This window comes from Oxyura jamaicensis, chromosome 11, assembly GCF_011077185.1.
Source record: "Oxyura jamaicensis isolate SHBP4307 breed ruddy duck chromosome 11, BPBGC_Ojam_1.0, whole genome shotgun sequence".
NCBI lineage: Eukaryota > Metazoa > Chordata > Aves > Anseriformes > Anatidae > Oxyura > Oxyura jamaicensis.
The window spans coordinates 11309728-11330356 of NC_048903.1; the positions used below are offsets into that span (position 1 = coordinate 11309728).

The window sequence follows — 20629 nt, forward strand, 5'->3', positions numbered from 1 at the left end:
AGCTTGCAAATCTGAAAAAGGAGCCCTGAGGCAGGATCATGTTTTAACACGCTACATCTCCAACATGAAGCCTCATTCATGATTTTCACATAAGGTGTACAAGCAAAGTGCAATCTCAAAATCACAGTTTCTTTTGTGTTTGCCTGTACTAAAAAGGTATTTTTTTCCAGGAGTTTTTCCACACCGAAGTCATGGTTTCATGAACAGTTGCATCACTTAGTAAGATCTGACTATCAACACCTCCACCTGAGCAAAACGGAATCCCCCTTGCAATGGAAGCTGACTAGTTACTGCCATTTAGACTTGTGCGGCTCTCTGTATGACTGAACAAACCTACCAAACCAACCCAAACCACCCACCTGACTAGCACACCGCCCTCGCTGCTCCCAAGCTAGGGTAGGGGGCAGGCTGCGGGGAGGGGGAGCCCCAACACCCGCACAGCCCCAGAAAGTAGAGCGATGAGGCCGAGGCCGACGAGTCCCGCACCCCGTAACCCGGTGGAAAGGCACCAAACACCCCTGCACCCCATAACGTGCTGAGAAGGCACCAAGCGCCCCCACAGCGGCCCTGAGGTAATTTCGCGGGCACCCTAAATGACGACTCCGCCCCTCCTCTCCCCGCCCCCGCACTTCTCGCGAGACCGCCGCCGCTCCCGGCATCCATTTCGCGGCCGGGGCGAAGGGGGGGCGCTGCTGAGGGAAGATGAAGGCGGCCGCCATGTTGGGAGCTTCAGGGCGCTGCGGGAGCGGGCTGTGCTGAGGGAGTCTGCGCGGGGGGAGCCGGCGCTGGGGGATCGGCGGGAGGTCGGCCGGAGATCGGCCTCGAAGACGGAGGAGGAAGAGCGTCTGCTGCGGTTTCGAGTCGGGCTCGCTTAGTAGTTTGTGCTCGGCAGGGAAGGAGGGGGGGGTCCCTGACCGAGGAGGCAGCACCATGAGCGGGGGGACGCCCTACATCGGCAGCAAGATCAGCCTCATTTCCAAGGCCGAGATCCGCTATGAGGGGATCCTCTACACCATCGACACCGAAAACTCCACCGTGGCGCTGGCCAAGGGTGAGGAGCTGGCGGAGCCGAGGACCGGGGCCTAGAGGCCCAACCGCGCCTCGGGAGCGGGGCGGGCGAGAAGCGGGGCCGCGGGGTCAGCGGCGGCGGAGCGAAAACCTGAAACCGCGGCGGAGCCGTCCGGGGCCCTGTGTTGACGAGGGGGTTCCGGATACCGAGGGCAGGCCGGGAGGGCTCGGCGGGGGCTTCTCGGGGCTGCGCTGCGAGCCCGCGCGGTTTGGGCCTAAGGCACGTCCTCCAGCCCGGAGCAGCGGGGGTGGAAGCGAGCGAGGGGCCGGGGAGCAGCGCAGAGAGCACGGCGCGGCTCTTGCTGCCGCCGCCCCGGGGATCCCCAGTTCTGACTGCGGCCAGAGGGGCCGTGAAGGCAGCCTCGTAAAAAGGAGCTGGGAGCGGTACCCGGCTCAGTGTGGGGGAAGGAGGGGCTGCTAAAGGAGGTCTGGATGGAGGAAAAGTACGCAGAGCTCTGCGGTGGGACCCCTTTTGAGTTAGGAAAGGAAAGTAGGAAGTAGGGCAGGCAGAAGGACTCCTTTGCATAAGGATTCCGGATCTAAAGGGTCTGGGGCCGCGTACTGCTGAACCCTTCAGCGTCTTGCAATAGGAGACAGTTGAGGTCTACAGGAAATACTATGGGTGCTAGGTTGTCAACAAAGAGGCTGATCGTGAGCACTTCACTTCATAAGCTCATTGTGAGCTGTATGGCACTGTATACTTCAAAATTCTGTGCTGACACAGGCTTGAGAATGTATAAGCCCAAGTGTGTACGCGTATGTGTCAGAAAGTTAGGAGAATGTGCTTACAAAGTGAGAATGTCAGAGACTGGGGAGAGGAAGAAAGGAATCTTTAAAAATGGCCACATGAAGGACTTCACCATTCCTCGCGTGTGATAATGTGTTCTCAACACAAGTCTGTTAGCCATCCTAGTCAACGTACAATATTCAGGACAAAAAATAAGAGTTTTTAATATCTAATTTACTATTTAATTTTTTTTTTTTATTCTGCAAAACCTGGTGGTATTTTACTTTACAATTCTTGACTCTGAAGTGTGGCTAAATAATCTAAATGTATATATAAAAGCAGAGAGTTCATCTAAAATTCGCTCGTTGTGTAAACTCATTTTCTGGGACTTGAGAATATTCCAAGCCCCTGTTCCTGTTTCATATGGCATGCTTAAAATTTTAGGGTAATGCCAGTCTATAGATTTCTTCATATGATCAGTGTATATATGTATTTGGTCTGTGGAGTTTATATCGTAGCAGTTTGCTTTCATCTCTCATTCATGTCTGCGGTAATTTTTGTTTGTGTGCCATGTCACTTTAAGGCCGCTCCCACCACCAAGTGTATGGACAATTATCATTTAAGGAATACATTGCTTTGTCTTGTGAATTCTTACATGTATGCTTTGAAACAACTTACAGTAGGTTTGGTTGGCTTGCGTAGTTCATTTACAGGCCATTTAGCTTTCATGATGCGATCTTACTTATTTCTAAAGTTGCCTTCAGGTTGAATTACCTTGCTGGAATTGAACCATCTGTTTTAAAAGGACAGGTAGCTTTTTTTAACATGAGAAGATGAGCACTATGATTAAAAAGAAAAAAAATTTAGAAATTCCAGTTTAATGTTATGATTCTTAAGGTTTGTACAAAACCACTTAGAATCCCATCCTTGAGGAGATTGCTTTACCTTAAATTAGACAGATTTAGTGCTGACCAAGCTGATCTTGCATGAGTTCTTGAGAGTGATTAAGTCTTGTCATGGCACATCTGCCAAAGTGTAGTTATTTAAGAGGGATCAAACTACAGTTACAAATCTAATCTACTCTCTTCCCGTAGCTCTCATCAGAAATGTAAATCTAAACCATTAAATTTGCTTTAATAGAACTTGGCTGAGTTAGCTGAAGAATGTGTGTTTTGTAATGACAGTGCCATGATTCAGAAGAGAATAAACCAGTATTTCTAGGCCACTGGGAACTAAAAATCTCGAGATTAATCTGGAAGCTGATAACAGCCATGTTAGACTGCGAAACAACTCCCTGTGCTTGTGAACAAAATGTTCAACTGTATAGAGTATTCAGGCTTCTGAATAAGTGAAGGCTTAGGTCATATGCGTGTGGTATAATAGCATGTATATATAAGGTGACAAGCATAGTTAACTATGGCTAGGTCTGTTTGTAAAGAAGAAAATGCGTCTTCCTTCTAAAGTGTCTGTAGCTGTAAATATGTTAATTGGGTAATATTTATCTGTTTCTGTGGTAAGACAGAAGTCAAACCAAAACTATTTACTGGGGTCTCTACCACAGATAAAACTTCTTCTGCTTGGAAGAAAAAATGTTGCTTCCAGTTTGTTCCACTCTGTAGTTGGCTTTGCGTGTGACTGTAACCTGAGTTGAGTGCATGACAGTTTACTATTATTTTTTCCTAACTGAAATAGAAGAAGTTGTTTTTGACATGAAGTGCAAAAGCAGGGAAAGAATCTGTTCTTGAATAGCTACAGACTTGTCTGACAGTTGGGCTTAAGTGGGCTAAACTGAAGCCGAGGTTAAACTGATGGAGGGTGTGCATGTGGAATGTAATCTATCTAAAATCTTATGCGGTTTGGGCAGAAGTAGGATTTTGGGGTTGATAAGAGAATACAGATTGTAATCTTCAGTTACAGAGGGGCAGTCTCTTCTAGTTCTCCAGCCAAAATTTTATTTACAAAGCTGTGATCCTTTCAGTAGTGAAAGTTGTGGCCTTGTGAGTTAGAAGCAGATAGCAACTGTTGAAGTGTTGAGTATAACATAAGGCTGATGATGGAAGGCAACGTATCCTTTCATAAATTGTGCAAGTCTATCCTTATTTAAATAAAAACTGCTGTCTAGATGACACTGAATTCCAAATACGAAGCAAGTTACCCAGTTTTCTGATGTTTTTGTATATTATTCAGTGCAAATGTTTTCTTTGGATTTCCACCTTCTCAGAGCTAGTGATTGGAAACAAAAAACGCCCACTTCTGTTCTCAAGTTTCAAATTCAATTAGTTTGGAATGTGCCTTCAGTTCCACTTTTTCTTGTTTTTGTTTAAACCATCATTGAGTCCAACCAGTTTCAGAATAGACTGTTTGCAAGCCACAGATAGGAGGCATAAAAACTTCCTCTCTGTGGTGCTTGCTGTCCTACCTAGGAGGAGCTGTAGAATAATCATGGCTGGTTGTGGTTGATCTTGCATGTTGCAGCATTAAAAAGTAGTTGTGATCTTTCAGCCCTGTAATACATAATGGCTTTCTATTTCAAGGCACTGACTTAGGGAGAGGGATTTATAATGAAGGTAGGCTGTGTGAGAACAATCATATTGGTTGAGAAGAGGCTTTGTTCCCTGCCAACAGTAGGGAAGGGATCCTTAGGGATGTGAGTATAAGAAAACGAGAGTCTCTGACATCATGTTATCAGTTTTCACTTAATCAGCTGTTGGGGCTTCATGGTTAGAGTTGCATTTGGACCATTATAATTAATAGCTACTAATGAAGCTGCATTCATGAACTTAAGTAGTTAAAATTCTGACATTTTCAGCTACCTGTGTTTTCCATTGTCTAATGATGCGTGCACGAGAAAACTTCCCTTTCTTTTACACTTTTACACAATATTAATTGTGTGAAAGAGTCAGAAGTGAAGACAGAAGCAAGTTAAATTTGTGCAAAGATCTGAGTATTCCCTATAGTGCAAGGGTGGGTACAGAAAAGGGAAGGGGCAGTTTTATTAAATTTGTATGAAGTTGTTTTTCAGGGTCTGTTAAGTTACATGCTCCCCCAACATCTTGAGGTTTAGGGCAGGTGTGCCAAACCAGCCTTGTGCATAGTGTGTCACAGCAGAATGGTTCCTCTTGTCAAAGCCCACTCCTGTCTACTTCTGTCATACCTTATCTCCCTGTTAACACAACACTCCTGTAAGTAAGGGAAGATAGACTGAGTTACCGTTTCTGAAGGTACGTGTCCTTCACATTAGTACTGTTACCTCAGTGGTGTGCAGGGAAAGGGTTCTGAGGTGTTGGAGAGAGATGCAGTGAATTGCTCTGGTAGAGGTGGCCTCAGTTTTGTCACCAAACAACTCATGGGCACCTCAAGAGTGGGGAAGGACTGCTTTCTGCATCTACGTCATACATCTAAAGTAAGGCTGGTGTGACTGTCTTGGAGCTGTGTGCAGAGACTGACTGGGTTGCATATTTGCAATAATTCACATGAAAGGGGAACAGAATTCTCTTTTGCTAGTAGAATATAAAGCGTGGCTTCTGATTAACAGTATTTTTGTCATCCAACAGGTGATTGTTTTGTTAAATGATAGGGAAAGTTACAATGGTTTCTATGGCTACCATAGTAGTATAATATAGTAATAGGTATTAAAATATAGTCGTAACATTGAGGTTGGTCAAAATAAGTTTGCTTTTAATATTATGATGATAGGTTTTTGTTTGCAAATCAATAAACTGGTTTAGCTTATTTTTTTTAAAAAAAGGCAACAACTTATAATTGGCAAGGTAAGATTGCATGGGTTTACCATACTCCTGGTAAGTGTTATAAGATGATGTTATTTTTCATGTGCTTATTTTCATTTCCTCTCGCTCTTCAGTATTTTGCTATATATGAACTACTGCACCTTGTTCTGGAGGAAGGAAGTAGTCTGAGGAAATACCCCAAGAGAGTGAGCTGGATAGAGCTCTAAGATGGCTGCTGCTCCAGTACCTATCTTTTTGATACTCTACCATCTTAGTATTTCTGATTATGCAAAATTATGGTAAAAGCTATCTTTTGAATATTCTACTGTACTGATCACCTTTAATATGAAGATCTTTGCTCTAATGAGTTCAGATTATGTTAAATCCTAATCAACCTAGGAAAGAAGAAACCGTAAGGACAGCTATCCCTTTGCAAGTTATTAAAAGTAACAGAAAACTGTTATACCAGTATATGAAGAACCTAATTGGGATAGATACTTCAAAAACATTGAGTAGCCCATGTTGTTCCTTGCCTCTGAGAGAAACCAGACTCTGGGTGTTTACTCTCATTGCTTTTGGGTGAGAGAGAAAGGGTGAACACTATGCTGGAGGAGCTTATTTCTGTTGGGAAGGGGTATGCAATCTTTGTTGGGCAACATGGTTTTTGTATCTTGAAATAAGTTGCATTAAAACTAGTTTGATTTGGGGCAGGGAAGAGGTGGAGGAAAAAAGAGACCCCAACTTTTAATAGCAGCTCTTGATGTGCTTTGTTGCAAAACCATAGATGATATTAGCTGTGTCTTGATCTAGTTGTATAGACAGTTGAATCTGTTACAGGGGAATTCTAATTTTTGGTGTTAGAAATACTTTTGAAGTTTACATTATGATGTGAAGAAAGACAAGTCCTTGTTGACGTATGATAGAATATCTTTACCTCTCATAACTTGTTAGTGGATGGAAGTTGTTCACTTTTTCTTTATTAGTTTAGAATGGAGAAAGGTAATTGCCAGGTATCTTGTGTTGTTGGTATTAATGCTAATATACTTAGGCACCCAGCGTAGCTCTGATTTACAAGAGAAGCGCTTTCAAAGCAGGCTTCTTCCATAGTTGATCAGATGAGTTTTTCTATATAAAGGTTAAATGTGTTGTCTAGTTTTCTACCAATTTCTGTGGTGTTACTACTGTTTAGTTCCGTCACTTTTGCTAGGAAGTAGAAATACTTAGTAACTTACTGATCACAGCCTGGTCATTTTTGTGCACCTTTGTGGGTAAAATGGCTACTAGATCAACCATCTCAGTGTGGACCAGAGAGAACCAATGCAAAATTGACTTCTGTTATGCTTTCAAAGACAGCAGGTCAAATGATGCAATGAAGAGCCAAGTTAATTAACTAGTTAACTAATTAATAGGGTATATAGGATGGCCAGAAACTGAAGCTGGATCTTTGGTCAAGGCTGAAGTTGAATGGTCTGATGAATAAAAAGCAGCAGAATGAACTGTGTGCAGTAAAGCACACAGCCAACTGATAATGTTAATTTGTTCTGTGTTACTTTTGAATTCATTTCTACAAATGCTTTACCTTCAGGTAACTTGGGCTTTTTTGGTAGAGAGAGAAGACTTTTTTAACCAAGTTTTGCCTTTTGACAGCCCTTAAACGCTCAATAGTAGCATTCAGAGCAGACTTTTAGACACACAGAAACAGGGAAGTTGATTACATTCAGCTTAGTAGATGATACAAGTGTGAATTAAATGTTTGTAACCACTTAATTTTATTTTTCGTTATAGTGTGGAATGATCTCTATAACCCTCAGTTATGCTTCTCAAAAAAGATTTCTAATACTTGACTGATAAGTTCTGTTCATGCAGTACTAAAAGAAAAACAGTGATGGAAGATGGTATAGCCTGAGAAATGACTCAGTATCACTTTGTACAACTCTACAGGAAGCTCTGCTTTCCTTGACTGGAGATTTTATGGCTGTAAATAAATGCCTAATGATGTCTGCAGATTGTTGATGCATTCAAGCAAAATACAGATGTTTTCTCAGCATGACCTCTATTTTACAGTGCAAACAAAAATTTCTTAAAATGGTGAAGCAAAGACAGTTGTGAGGGATTGTCGAAGCTGACACAAGTTGATGTTCAGTAGAATGGTACTAATACTTTATTCTCCATTTCTTTCAAATCATTGTTTAACTTTTGCTTACAAAACTCGAGCTCTCATAGACATGTTTTTTTTATTGTTCCACTTTATATTCAGCAAGGGTTGGCAATCTTAAGGTGAGGAAAGGCCTTGGAGAGTGTATTGAAAGTAAAGCGATATTATCCATCTATGCAAGTAGTGATTATACATAGGGGAAAGGGAAAAGCATAATAACAATCATTATGCAATCTGAAAATTGTTGGAATTCAACTAAGTACATAAAAATAAATTTAATCTATGTTGCATACTATGTGGGCGTGCTTTGGAAGATAAATTCTGCCCCAGTGAGTTTACTTAAATTGATGTAAATCGTATGAAACTTACACTAATGAGCAAAATACGTTCTGCTAAGTGAAAACTATCTACGCATACTACAGAGATCGTAATTTTCAATTTAAATCTCCATTCAGATTCTTGAATCTATTAAAAAATACTTTGCTTTGGGTCATCTTTGTTATCTTAATTTCTAGTAGAATTATCATAAGCTTTTTCCTCGCTTGCAAACACATAATATGAAGTATGTAAAGTCTTGTAGTACTTGATTTTAAGTACCTAGCAACATTTGTTGCTACTTGGCATTCCTGAAAGTATAACTAATCTCCAGTGACTGTTAACATAAAAAAAAAAATGCTGCTTCCCCTCATCCTCACAAAACAATCAGAATATTCAACCTGTGACTGGTAGTGCAAGTCATGTCTTAGTAAAGAGCAGAAAAGGCATCTTTGTGCTTGAATTTTAACTGAGATTTGTAAGATCAAATTACTTGTTTCTGTCTGAGCAGTTGATAATGGTAAAGATTATACTGTCTGTTAGACTGTTTGCTAAACAAAATTTTATTCTTTTTATTTAGGGCTGTTGGTCTTTACAGCATATTGGAAACCTTTTTGTTAAATGAGGGGTGTTTTGTTCTTTTTATTTTTCCCATTCCCACTTCTGCAGTTCGTTCCTTTGGTACAGAAGATAGACCAACTGATAGACCTATACCGCCTCGCGATGAAGTCTTTGAGTATATTATATTCCGTGGTAGTGACATTAAAGACCTAACTGTCTGTGAACCTCCAAAGCCTCAGTGTTCTTTGCCACAGGACCCTGCTATTGTTCAGGTAAGTCAAAACATATCTTAAGCAATAAACATTTAAAATATAACCTAGCAGCTCTTTAAGTGAGAGTGCTTAAAAATTAAAAACTCCATTGCTTTTAAGTTCACAATCCGGTGAAAAGGACTATGGAAAGACTTTTTTTTTCCTCTTCTGAATCCTATCTTTAACTGGAAGTCAATGTTGAAATCTAACTCTAGTGCAATGCACTGGGCACAAAAGTTTATTCATTTCTACTGTTTAGCTATTTCGTAAGGTAAAAATCTTGAGAATTTTTTGAGGTGTACACTTGTAATCCTCTAAGGTCTCTCTCTGAATCTGATGCAACTGTTTCTGCCTGTGTTCTCTGAGATCTGTTGAACTGTGTTATTGCTAAACCCAGTAATAGTGATAAGCCCACTCTCTTTCAGTATGCTAGGGCCTTCCATTGGTCATGTGGTTTTTGAAACTTTATGGAAAAGATGTGACATTTTCCAAGTTTGTCAACAAAAGCTTACACAGGTGTTTGACAAAAGCAAAGTTCAGTATCCGAGGTTCCAGAGAAGATTGCAAGTTTTAGGGTACTGTTTTCACAGGTTGGTAGCATTGGAAGGCACTTCCTAAACTGTTTATGTAGTTGTGAAAATGTTTCAGCTATTGATTGTTTTTTCATTCAGAATAATCTGCATAATTCACTATTTTTTTTTGTCTTTGCTTCTGCACTGAAGTGGTTAAAGTCTTGATGTTAAAACTAGCTATTGGATGTTAAGGGTTTCTTTGTATGTTCTAGCTTTAGTTGTGGTGTTAGGGTAAATTTTAATGAATAGTTTCTGCCTTTCTTGCCTTGCAGAGCTGTTTCCTACTTCTTGTGTTTTTGTCTTTAGTCTTCACTAGGATCTTCAACTACATCTTCATTCCAGTCTGTGGGGTCCTATGGTCCTTTTGGCAGAATGCCTGCGTACAGTCAGTTTAGTCCAAGCCCGCTAGTGGGACAGCAGTTTGGCACTGTTGGAGTTGGTATGTTCATTTTTATTATTTTGTGTTTTCCTGTAAGTGAAGTTCCGTGTGTGTATGTAGACAGGGATGAGTGTGTGTAAGTCCATCAATGTTTTATCCTAATGGCAGATCCCAAGTCTTCAGTCTGTACCAGCCCCACAGTTAGGTGAGGAATAGTGGGTTTTTCATGCCCTTTGCACCTCAAATCAAAACATTCATATGATTGAGAACTAAACGCCCTCAAAGGGATGAGTGAGGAAAGGTTCGTGTATTCACGAATTCGTTACGTTTCATATATGTATTCATTATAATCATCTTGTATTCTTTCTCTTTCATAAGTGATAGAGGCAGCAACTCTAGAAAAGCCTCACAGCTGTGCTGTGGATATCTGGTTTCCTAGGCTGACCAAGGTAGCGTGTTCCTTCACCAAGGATTTGGATTATTCAGCAGTCCATGTGCCAGGACAGTCCTCTTAACTATTCATGAGATGTTAGCTTGGCACGAAATCGATTGCTTTAAGTATTTGTGAGTTACATGCGTTGCTCCTTTCCACTGTAGATTTAATAGTAGATGCACTTCAAGACTCAGCAACCAACTTTCATTTCTCCCTTCAAGTTTCTGAAGTAAAAAGAGAACTCAGGTTATATTCCCAGCAGTAAAGAACAAAACCAAACTGATGCATATGACAGTACAAAGAAACAAAATAGGCATGAAGCTTATCTTGTTTTCATTCAGTGCATAGAGACTAAGTAGATGCATCACTGTTTTTAGATGAGAATTTTGATGCCAGGAAAGAAAGTTGAGGTCTTACATGCAATGGCAATTTAGCAACTGGCGTGCGATGCACTGATACAAGTGCAGCTGTAATAGAATATGGTAACACAATGAGTATTACTTGACTGGTGTCACAGCAATGGCTAAAAATTTTCAAAGTAGTTAAAATACTAAAAATTCTGTGGTTTCTAAATTTTGGTCTGAAGTCTTCAGAATTTACTTCTTTTTTAATCTTCCACGATAATAAAAATGTGCTTTCCTAGTATAATCAGAACCTTAATTTGTATTTAAGATAAACTGATCTTTAGCACTATGTTTATTTAGTGAAATGTTGGTTTAGTGAAATGCAGCTAAAATAGCTTGCAGTAATCCTGAGGGTGAAAGCCTTCATCTTTGAGAGTGAGACGAGAGAACAGAGGTGCTCCTGTGAAGTTTCAGATGTCTTTTTTGGATTCCACCTTTTATCACAAACTTGCGTTTGTGTAACTGTTAGGTTGACAATGGTACTGTTTTTAGTGAAAATGCTAGTCATGTGGAACGAAGGCTGAAGAACTGGCCATAACTCGGTACCAATAAATAAAAGTTGACAGTCATATTTTTGTTTGAAAGATATGAAGTTAAAAAAACATCTGAATAGCATTTGTGCATTATTCTATAAGATGCTATCATGACCGTACTATGTTAGCACTTGGAATGTTAAAGTTAGCAGTGTTTTCATATTTCTTTAATGAAAAGCAGCTAGATAATACAGTTCTACCAACTTGTTAATAATATGTACATTAAACTTAATTAGCGTTGGGGAGCAGGTGTTCTGTGTATTCTAGAATGACTGCGTAATAGAGTTTCACTAATCATTTAGTTTAATTTAAAAAAATAGAGAAAACAGCTTTTACGACTGTGTTATTTCTTTCAAAGCAGGAGGTTCTCTAACGTCTTTTGGAACAGACTCTTCAGCCAGTGCTAGCATGTCCCAAAGCACTGCAGTTGGTTCTGCATTTACAACAGATGCAAGGTCACTAAAAACACAGATGTCTCAAGGTAAATAATTTTGACTATTACTTGTCTTCCAGATTTAGCTTTTGACCAGTCATTTCCTCAACCCCTGCCATTTAGGTTGTTGCCAGAAATGTTAACCAAACAACTCAATTCTGTCTTAAAAACATTCGGTATTAAGAGAACAAAACAGTGAGAGTGTTTGCTCTTTAAATTTATTTTCCTACGTCTAGGTATGCTGTTTAGGTAACTGTGTTAGCAACACATTATTTTCAAAACATCTGTATTGAGGAGTAAGATTTAATTCAACTGAATAATTTTAGCAAATAGGTACATAGGGAAATCTGATACCTAGTTTTATTGATAGTATGACAAAGCTCAAGATAGTTCATGCTTATTGAATTGTGAAGTCCTTCAGCCTACAATTTTTACATATTTATTTCTAAAAGTGTTTGTTTATATAAACACACATTAATAAAAAATGTTGACAGCAGACCTGAATGCCTGTAAAGACAGTGTCATTGTGAGTTAAATCAGCTTAACAGTAACAGAAACTGCACATTTTATTCTGTAATACTGCGGAGGGAAGCAGCAATAACGATAATTCTTTTTTTTTTTTTTTTTTTTTTTTTGAGTGGCAAAGGGGAAAGAAACTAAATGTCAAGTAACTTCACCCTCACTTTTCATGAAAATGTGCTAAGGTTACTCCTTAAAATCCAAAAGGCATTATTTCCTGCTCTTCCAGTTTTAATTGCTGTGACTAAAAGTGTTTGCAAACATATAGTCCTGATGCTTTTTTTCAAGTTTCTGCAGTCATGTTAAAAGGCAAAACACTTTGCTTACAGCAAACCTTCTTTTCTTAAATTCTAGTTGAAGTTTGTGAACCAATAAGGACTGCTTTCAAGGAATAGTTGAGTGGATTACCGAAAACAGAATAGTTTGAATTAATTATGCTGAGCGTTAACTTTTTTCCCTCTTGAAAGTGTAGCTTGGTTTTCTGTAGATGAAATTAAAACCTGTATGATTTTTGGATTTAATATGACATATGTTCCAGATGAGCAAACGTTCTGCCACAAAATTTCCAGTGGGCATCAGCAAGTTTCTTTGTGTGTATTTGCTTTTCTGAATGTTTGTTTCTTAGATCATACATGTATTGTTCTTTTTGTTGTTTTGTTTACTTTTTATGGGATACTTATTCTTTTCCTTTAGCTCTTGAGACTTGAGTCTTACCACACTAATTTCTCAACAGATCTATCTGTATTGTGTCATAAATTTGCCTGGTCAGATTGGATGTCTCCATTCTAAACATGCTTCTGGCCCCAGTCACTCATGCTGCAAATTAAAATTTATGAAGAGCACTTTGTGGGGAAGCTTTCACAGCTCCTTCATCTGCATTATGCCTGCCACTAGCCGTCACTGTTCATAACCTTGTAGTGAACATACAACGTTGTGCTAGATGAAATGAAATTTCAGTGTCATAACAATATCTCTGCTTTTGGGAGCAGTCACTTTCCACGAGGCTTTCCAGGGAAGCAGAAATAGTATTTATCCCTCCAATCCAAAGAATTTCATTCCACAGCTAAATGCACATCATGGATGTGTGTTGGTAGGGATTAATTGTCCTACCCATTTTTTTCTTTTAGACTGGGGGAAGGGGAATTGCTAAATATCCTTCATTCTGGATTAGTGGATCTGAGGGTGCAGAAATATTTATTTCTTCTTTGGACACAGCTGTCTTGACTGGTAAGGCAGATAAACCTGTCAGTCTAGATTGGTTGAGACCAATAACTCGAATTCGTGAGAAATAACTGTATTTTTTAATTTATTTTAGGTCGTTCAAGCCCTCAGATGGATCATTTGAGAAGGAGCCCCACCATGGAACAAGCAGTACAAACAGCTTCAGCCCACATGCCTACTCCAGCACCAGTTGGGAGAAGGAGTCCTGTACCAGCCAGACCTATGGTGTCAGCTAGCCAAAAATCACTAGAGAATCAAGAGCACAGACGAGGTAGCTTTTGACAATTGTCATTTGGGTTCTTTCCTACCATACACAGCTGAAATGCTCTTTTTAAGGTTAACACGTAGGAATTTTCCTGTGTCCATTAGTAGACTGGCCAGCAGAGACCTGGATTTTATATACTTTTTTTTTTTTAGAGTCAAACATACATCATTTATTTTCACTAAAATTTAAACTCATTTTAAATTCATAGGTCTATAGATTTTTTGAAAATCTGAACTATATAGTTGTATACATAAGTATGGTAGAAAATACCTAATTGGATAAACAAATCATCTTTTTATTTCCAACTTTAGCTGAAGCACACAAGGTTTCAAGAGCAGAAAATGAACTCAGAAATGAAAGCAAACGACAAATTGGTAAATCTTGTTTTGAGAAATAGCTATCATTCTAGTTTCAGATTTCAATGACTATTTTTTTTAAAGACTATGAAAAACTACAGCATTATGTATATTTTGAGAAGCACAAAGACTTTGTTTTTAGTGTTCAGAACTCTTGCAGTCCAGAATATAGTAATAGAGACCTTAAGTATTTAGAAAGTTTTCATGGAGTTGTTTGTAGCAGTTCACAACAACTTTGCATTGGATCAGAGTAAATACAACTACAAAAAGTCAACATGGAAGAAACAATATCATGTGGTTGTTTTATATTAAGTGATTTAAATAAAAACTAAAAAGTATTATTTCATGCTATGTTTATAAATCTGTGAATACACATAATAGCATGTAACTTGCTACAAAAATAGTTAACTGGAAAGACGTTGGCATTTTAACTCTTACTCAGAAAGCTTTTAATGACTTCTAGGAAGTCTTTTACTACCCAAGTGTATTCTGCTTTCTGTGTCCTTGCCATATTCACTGTGAGTTTACAAGTTATTAGCTGCACCAACAGGACTCTTAACAACAATAGTGCAGGGTGCATGAAGTCCCAAACTTTTATCCCAGGAGGTTTTTTTGTTTTTGTTTTTGTTTTTTTTTTTGTATGGTGGTGATGTTCATTTTGCTTTTTTTTTTAATTCCAGAATCTCCCTTTTTTAGTTCCAGGTGCTCCTTCAGCACGGAGAGGCCGTGGAGGTCACCGAGGGGGCCGAGGAAGATTTGGTATCAGGAGGGATGGTCCAATGAAGTTTGAGAAGGATTTTGACTTCGAAAGTGCAAATGCACAATTCAACAAGGAGGAAATTGATAGAGAATTTCATAGTAAACTTAAACTAAAAGGTAAACCAATTCTTGCTCTAGATTTAAGCATGGCAAAATAGGCATGTCTTGCTGTTTAAAGTTTTAATGTTGCTTCAGAGAATCAGCTTCTAAGAGGTATAACCTGCTAAGTCTTGTTTGTGGTCATGGGAAAAAAAATCAATTGACAAGTAAATTATGATCATCTACTTAATTCATCAAGTATTTGGATTAACATTTTAGTGTGGGTTTTGAAAGAATTTTAACTGGCAAGTATATGGCATGCTTAAACAAGTCTGTCAGTTAAAAATGTAGATTACTTGAGCAGAAGACCTCGTAGTGTTAATGTACTCTTGAGTTCTGGAGAAGATGCAGTAAAGGAAAATCTATATTCATATTTCCAGTTATTAATAGATCAAAAGCATGAGTTTGGGATCAGAACTTTGCTGGAGAATGCATGAGGGCTTCAGTTTCTAAAAGTTTATGGCGTTTCTTTGCTTTTAGCTTTTTCCAAAGAAACACAGGAGTAGTTAGAAGTGCTAGCAGCGTGGACCTTGTTTTATTTTCTGACAGGCTTGTGTTTTAATTACCTCATTCTCTTGTGACCACCTGTTGACTACATGGCTGCTACTACTTTTTTGGACAAAATAGTAACAGAAAAAATAAGGAGTTCACTGTTTGGGTAAACGATTGGCTAAAAGGTAGAAATTAATGGTCAAATTTCCATGTAGAGAAAAATCACCAGTGGAATCCCATAGGATTTGTTTTCTAGTGCTTGCTTCTTCTGGATCGGTTTTAGATAATGAGTTGGCATACAAGTCATGCGTTAGCTGTTGATACTGTTATTTTCAGAATAATAAGAAAGGGAAATCTAATCATAGAGAATTATAGAAACACCTCATGAAACTGAGTGAGTGGTAGTGTGAGTCGTGAAAGGGCTGAGGGGAATATCTGAAGCTCACTCCTGACATCATGAGCTTTGAGATGCAAGCATTTAGGAATGAGACTTCATGTTCGTAACAGGTTATTCTGTGGAACCATCAGCTTTTTTTCAGTACCAATCAAAACTGTAGTTGGAACTTCAAGCATTATTAGGAAATGAATATACCTGGTATTTTGCTATTTTGGTTAGTCTGTTGGTCTGGAAGGCTTCTGTTCAATTTTGTTTTCCAGAAGACAAGCTGGAGAAACCAGAGAAGCCCATCAATGGAGAAGACAAAGGTGACTCAGGTGTTGACACCCAAAATAGCGAAGGGAATGCAGATGAAGAAGATCCCCTTGGACCCAACTGCTACTATGACAAAACCAAATCCTTCTTTGATAACATCTCTTGTGATGACAATAGGTATGGCCTGTAAGAGGAAGCTTGTTAGTCTACTTAATGCATGCCTGTGTCATAAGGTAGTGTTGGCACTACTCATTACGATGAACTCTGAATCAAAAGTTAGTAAAAGTTAAATCCACATGCAACGGACAAAATAAAACAGGAATTTGAAAGCTTTTTTTTTTTTGCCTGTATGCAAATGCAATGCATTAGTAGCAAGACATTTTTAACCTCTGTTTTAGAATCATGCTTCTAGAAATTGAGTGTAAATATTGTGTAATCTCCTTTTCAGATCTGTTGACATTATTTTTTTGTTTAGTTACAGAATTAGCACCTTAGTTAAGTCAGTGTTGACTGTGATTTGTTAATGGTTTCTAAGCAGATTATATAACTGTCTTGGCCAGTAGGATTGTTTAAATGGGAAGATGGCATTACAGGAAAACAAAAGCTTATCTTTGCTGTTGCCTTTTTATTAGGCAAGATGACGTGGATTGCTAACCTAGTTTGAATTAAAGAATGTGGGGGGTGGGTTTTATTTTGTTTTAGTGACAGCTAGATAAGATAAATACATGTAACTACAAACTCTTACTTTCTGTTTGCTGTTTTAAATTGCAGACAGCTCTTACTTATTTTATTATATTTCGCTGTGTGCAGACAATACAGACTTTGTCCTTCTCTGTAGGAAACTTAAAGTATTAGTTTATAACCAATACTGTAACATATCCCTTTTGCTGAGTTAAATGATTTGTGACAGAAATGCAGATATTTGCAGAAGGCATAATTTGGAAATTTACTGTGTGATAATGCATCATTTCTTCATTTCATTGGCTTTCTGGCAATTCTAACAAAGTCAGGCAATCTTCCTTCTGAAAGCGTTTTTAAACAGCTAAACAAATCAATCCTTGTTCCTTTGTGTGTGGCAGGGAGCGGCGACCGACCTGGGCTGAGGAAAGAAGATTGAATGCAGAGACCTTTGGAATACCACTGCGCCCCAATCGTGGCCGTGGAGGGTTCCGAGGCAGAGGGGGGATTGGTTTCCGTGGTGGAAGAGGGCGAGGAGGTGGAAGAGGTGGCTTCACTGCCCCCCGTGGATTTCGTGGTGGATTCAGAGGAGGTCGTGGAGGCAGGGAGTTTGCTGACTTTGAATATAGGGTAAAATATATTTAATCTTATTACAACCTGTTCAGCTGCTCCAGAAACTGGTGGTAAAATTTCTGCTTTTAGTTTTGATGTTGGACTAGAAGTTCTTGAATAGTATTTTGCAGTATTTAATTGAAAATCTGTTAATTTTTGTTACCTAGCGTTGCTTTACAATCAACAACAACCAAAAGTGGAAGTTACCTTTCTTCAGGTGCCCTAAATATTTGTTCTGTACCTGTATTTGAAGAAAAATGTAAAAGATTTTACAGATCCAATACATGTATTTGAAATATGAATTGCAAGCATTTTTCATATCAGTATGGAAAGCATGAAGGCTGAGAGGGAGGAATTTAACTGGCTTACACTGTGTAAGGAACTTCTTTGACTTCATTGTGAGTTGGCACAAAGTTTATATACTTCTAATATCCTATATAGCCACTAAAATATAGTAATTGAAGTGTAGAGATGACCTTTTGCAAAAGGCAGGCCAAAAAATACTTGAGTTGTGTAAGCTTGTTACACACACTTTGTAGTTACGTCAAGCTGTAGTTAAATAGCTGTTGGGAAAGCTAAGTCACGATTTACTTTTTTCAGCCACTCATATAGTAAAAAGGAACTGTGGGAGATAAAGCATAAAAGCAGAAAGAGAAAATCCTTGCCCATCCTGTAGAGAAGGTGGTTTTAAAAAGGTTAAAATTACTACTTTGATTTTAGTTGCATACGAATGAGACAAAATTTCTTGAAGCATTATGCACAAACCACCACGTAAGCCTGTTAACTGAAGTAACCTGATACACAAACATGCTTTCATCATGATGCAAACGTAGAAATAGTAGTTTGTTCAGCAAGAGCTATGGCAGCTAAAAAGCATAACCTTCCTTTTACAGTGTACTTGGGCAGATAGTTGCTTTTGCAAAGCTGTCAAGATGTCCTATTCTGAACTCCTGTTCCTATCAGCCATTCAGAGGAAAAGGACAGAAGTAGAAGCCACCCTCAGCTAGCAAAGCAACGTATTCTGTGCTAGTGGTATCTTAGGTGCACTTCCTTTTTCTTAGAAACAAACTAAACTCTGCTTTCTTTTTCAACACTAATTAATCAGACAGATTATATAAATCAGGAGAACTGAGTTGCTTGCGAAACTTTTTTTTTTTAATCTTTATTTCAGTGCAAGCCATTTTTTTGACATGCTCTTAAACTTGAAAGGACAGAAATTGTACTGTTCAGAATCAGTAACAAATGTAATTAATGAAACTGATGCAATTAAGTGTAGCCTCTTACATTCTGACTCAGACAGAAGAACTTTCTGGTAGCTTACCTTGTAAGTAGCTAGAATTTCTCAGTGCAAAATCCTGGCTTTCTGGCTAAACAGTTAATTTAATAAAATATATTTTAAGTCTTTTTTCATAACAAAGGTTTCTGACTGTCCCTCAGTTATTCCTTTGTTAAATTGCAAGAATTAATCCTGTAATTTAAAGATACTTTCGGTAGCTGAGCATGGATTGGAATGAGGAGTTCAAGATCAAAGGTTGGAATAGTGAATGAAAAAGCTTCGCAGCCTTCCAGTTAAGTAGGAGGTGGTGTAAAGACTGAGGATTTGTGCCATACTTGTAGTCAGTGAGTAGCTGCTTCAGTCTGTGCTAGACCGAGGGTGCTTGGACCAGATACTAATAGTTACAGAGGTTTCCTTTCTGATTTTGGAACATGAGTAGTAGCCATCACAGTGCATCTTCTCCCAGTGCTGTTACCCAAATTGATCTGTTGTTTTTGTTACTGCAAAATTAATTGTAACATTCTACTGTTGTTCCCTCTAGAAAGACAACAAAGTTGCTGCATAGTCTACAGGAAGGCTGAAACTGCGTGAACGTCTAGATCTTCATCCAGAGAATTAGTTTCAATCTCTGCAAAGAATGAAGTTAATTTGCTGTATACTTGTCACCAGCACTGGGATTTAACTATTTAATTTCAAAGGGGTGTAATGCAGTTACTTTTTGAAAAATGGCCATCTTTGAAAACAGTGAGCATTAAATATATTTGAGACAGAAGGATAAGTAATTTCTTATGTATAGTTAATTATAAAGCAGTACTTCGATGGAGTTTAAGTATTTTTTCATCACTGAAAGGATTTTTCTTATTACTAAACTGTATTTGATAATTGCTTCAAGTTGTAAGGACAATTGTATGCAGAAGGCCGTCGATACTGTGAGTGTTCTGATCCACTGAAGGTTGTTTTTTGGAAATCCTGTAATATCCCTTTTGAGATAGTTGTACTTTATCAACTAGGGTGCTGGACAGTAGAAAACTTGCTTTGTCAGTCAGATATGTACACACAGTAAATACTGTTTCTTAGGCAAAGGAAACTTTTTATATAGTTGTAAAATTCCATTATATCCCATTGCCAAAGAAACATTACAAACTTTGTATAGCTGTATAAAAAGCAACTAATTTTTTAAAGAATAAACATTTTTAAGTCGGCAAACATACTGTGTTATTGCAGAAGTTGATATGCTGAAGAACACTGAATTAGTTGTTTTTTTTTTTTTTTTCTTTAGCAGCTTTTCAGGCTTAAGTGTTTGATTTTATATTTGGAGTATAATGAAGATTTGAAAATGTTCTTCCATTACATAAAACTGGATACACTCTTCACTTTTCTTGCAAGAAATTGATTTTGTAGCTTCTGGCATATCACAGGATTTGACCAAATTAAGGATATATTTTCGAATAAGGACAAAAAAAATCATATGTCAATTTGCAATTAATTTTACTTAGTGATAAATATTAACTTTTTTTTTTTTTTTTTTTTTTTTAATAATGGACCGGGCACGTGAGTTAAAGGATTCTCCTGGCACGCCTGGGACAAAAAGTATGTCTCCATTTGTCAGTTCTTGAAATGTTAACTTTGATGTAATACCCGTAGACATAAGCAATTTAAAGAATTCTTAGTGTTTGGAGTTGTTTGCATTTTGATAGACCGTAGCTTGGAGACGGTAAAAACCTGGTTCTAAGACCGTGAATCCGCAAATGACATAGTATGGACTTTTTGCCAATTCTGAATGACTAGTTACAACTTTTTGATATGCTGAAATAGAAACCTGGTCATTTGTGTCTGTATATGTATATGAAGGCCACAGGAATAAAGGGATCCAAAGATTAAAACATTTTGACCTAATTTGATGATTTTTTTTGTTACTTTATCTTCAAAGTACTCAGTGGTGATAAAGATGTGGAAAACTGCACTGTTGGAAAAATTGGAATATTTAAAAGTGGTTGATAGAATCTTAATTTTATAACTTTTGTATAGCACTACAAGGAAGTATTTTGTAATTGGTTCCTTATTAAGGTCACTAGGAGTTAGATAACCTTGTTTAGTAACGTTTCTGCATGTTAACAGCGCTCGTGCTCCTGCGGGGCCGG

The 20629-nt window shown here is 38.3% G+C and overlaps 1 protein-coding gene across 3 annotated transcripts; it reads left to right on the forward strand.

The window, feature by feature from the left end:
• The first annotated feature begins 656 nt into the window (after positions 1–656).
• Positions 657–20384, forward strand: LSM14A (LSM14A mRNA processing body assembly factor). 3 transcript variants are annotated; one of them, XM_035336435.1, is made up of 10 exons: positions 657–1051; positions 8663–8826; positions 9684–9816; positions 11488–11607; positions 13394–13570; positions 13876–13938; positions 14617–14796; positions 15928–16099; positions 17002–17230; positions 19030–20384. In XM_035336435.1, exons 1-10 carry the CDS (start codon positions 931–933, stop codon positions 19051–19053), a joined length of 1383 nt encoding a protein of 460 aa, XP_035192326.1. In that variant the 5' UTR covers positions 657–930; the 3' UTR covers positions 19054–20384. The 3 variants fall into 3 exon arrangements, with proteins under 3 accessions (XP_035192326.1, XP_035192324.1, XP_035192327.1); XM_035336433.1 differs by having other exon boundaries at positions 658–1051; positions 11485–11607; XM_035336436.1 differs by lacking the exon at positions 13876–13938 and having other exon boundaries at positions 658–1051; positions 11485–11607.
• Positions 20385–20629: the final 245 nt, after the last annotated feature.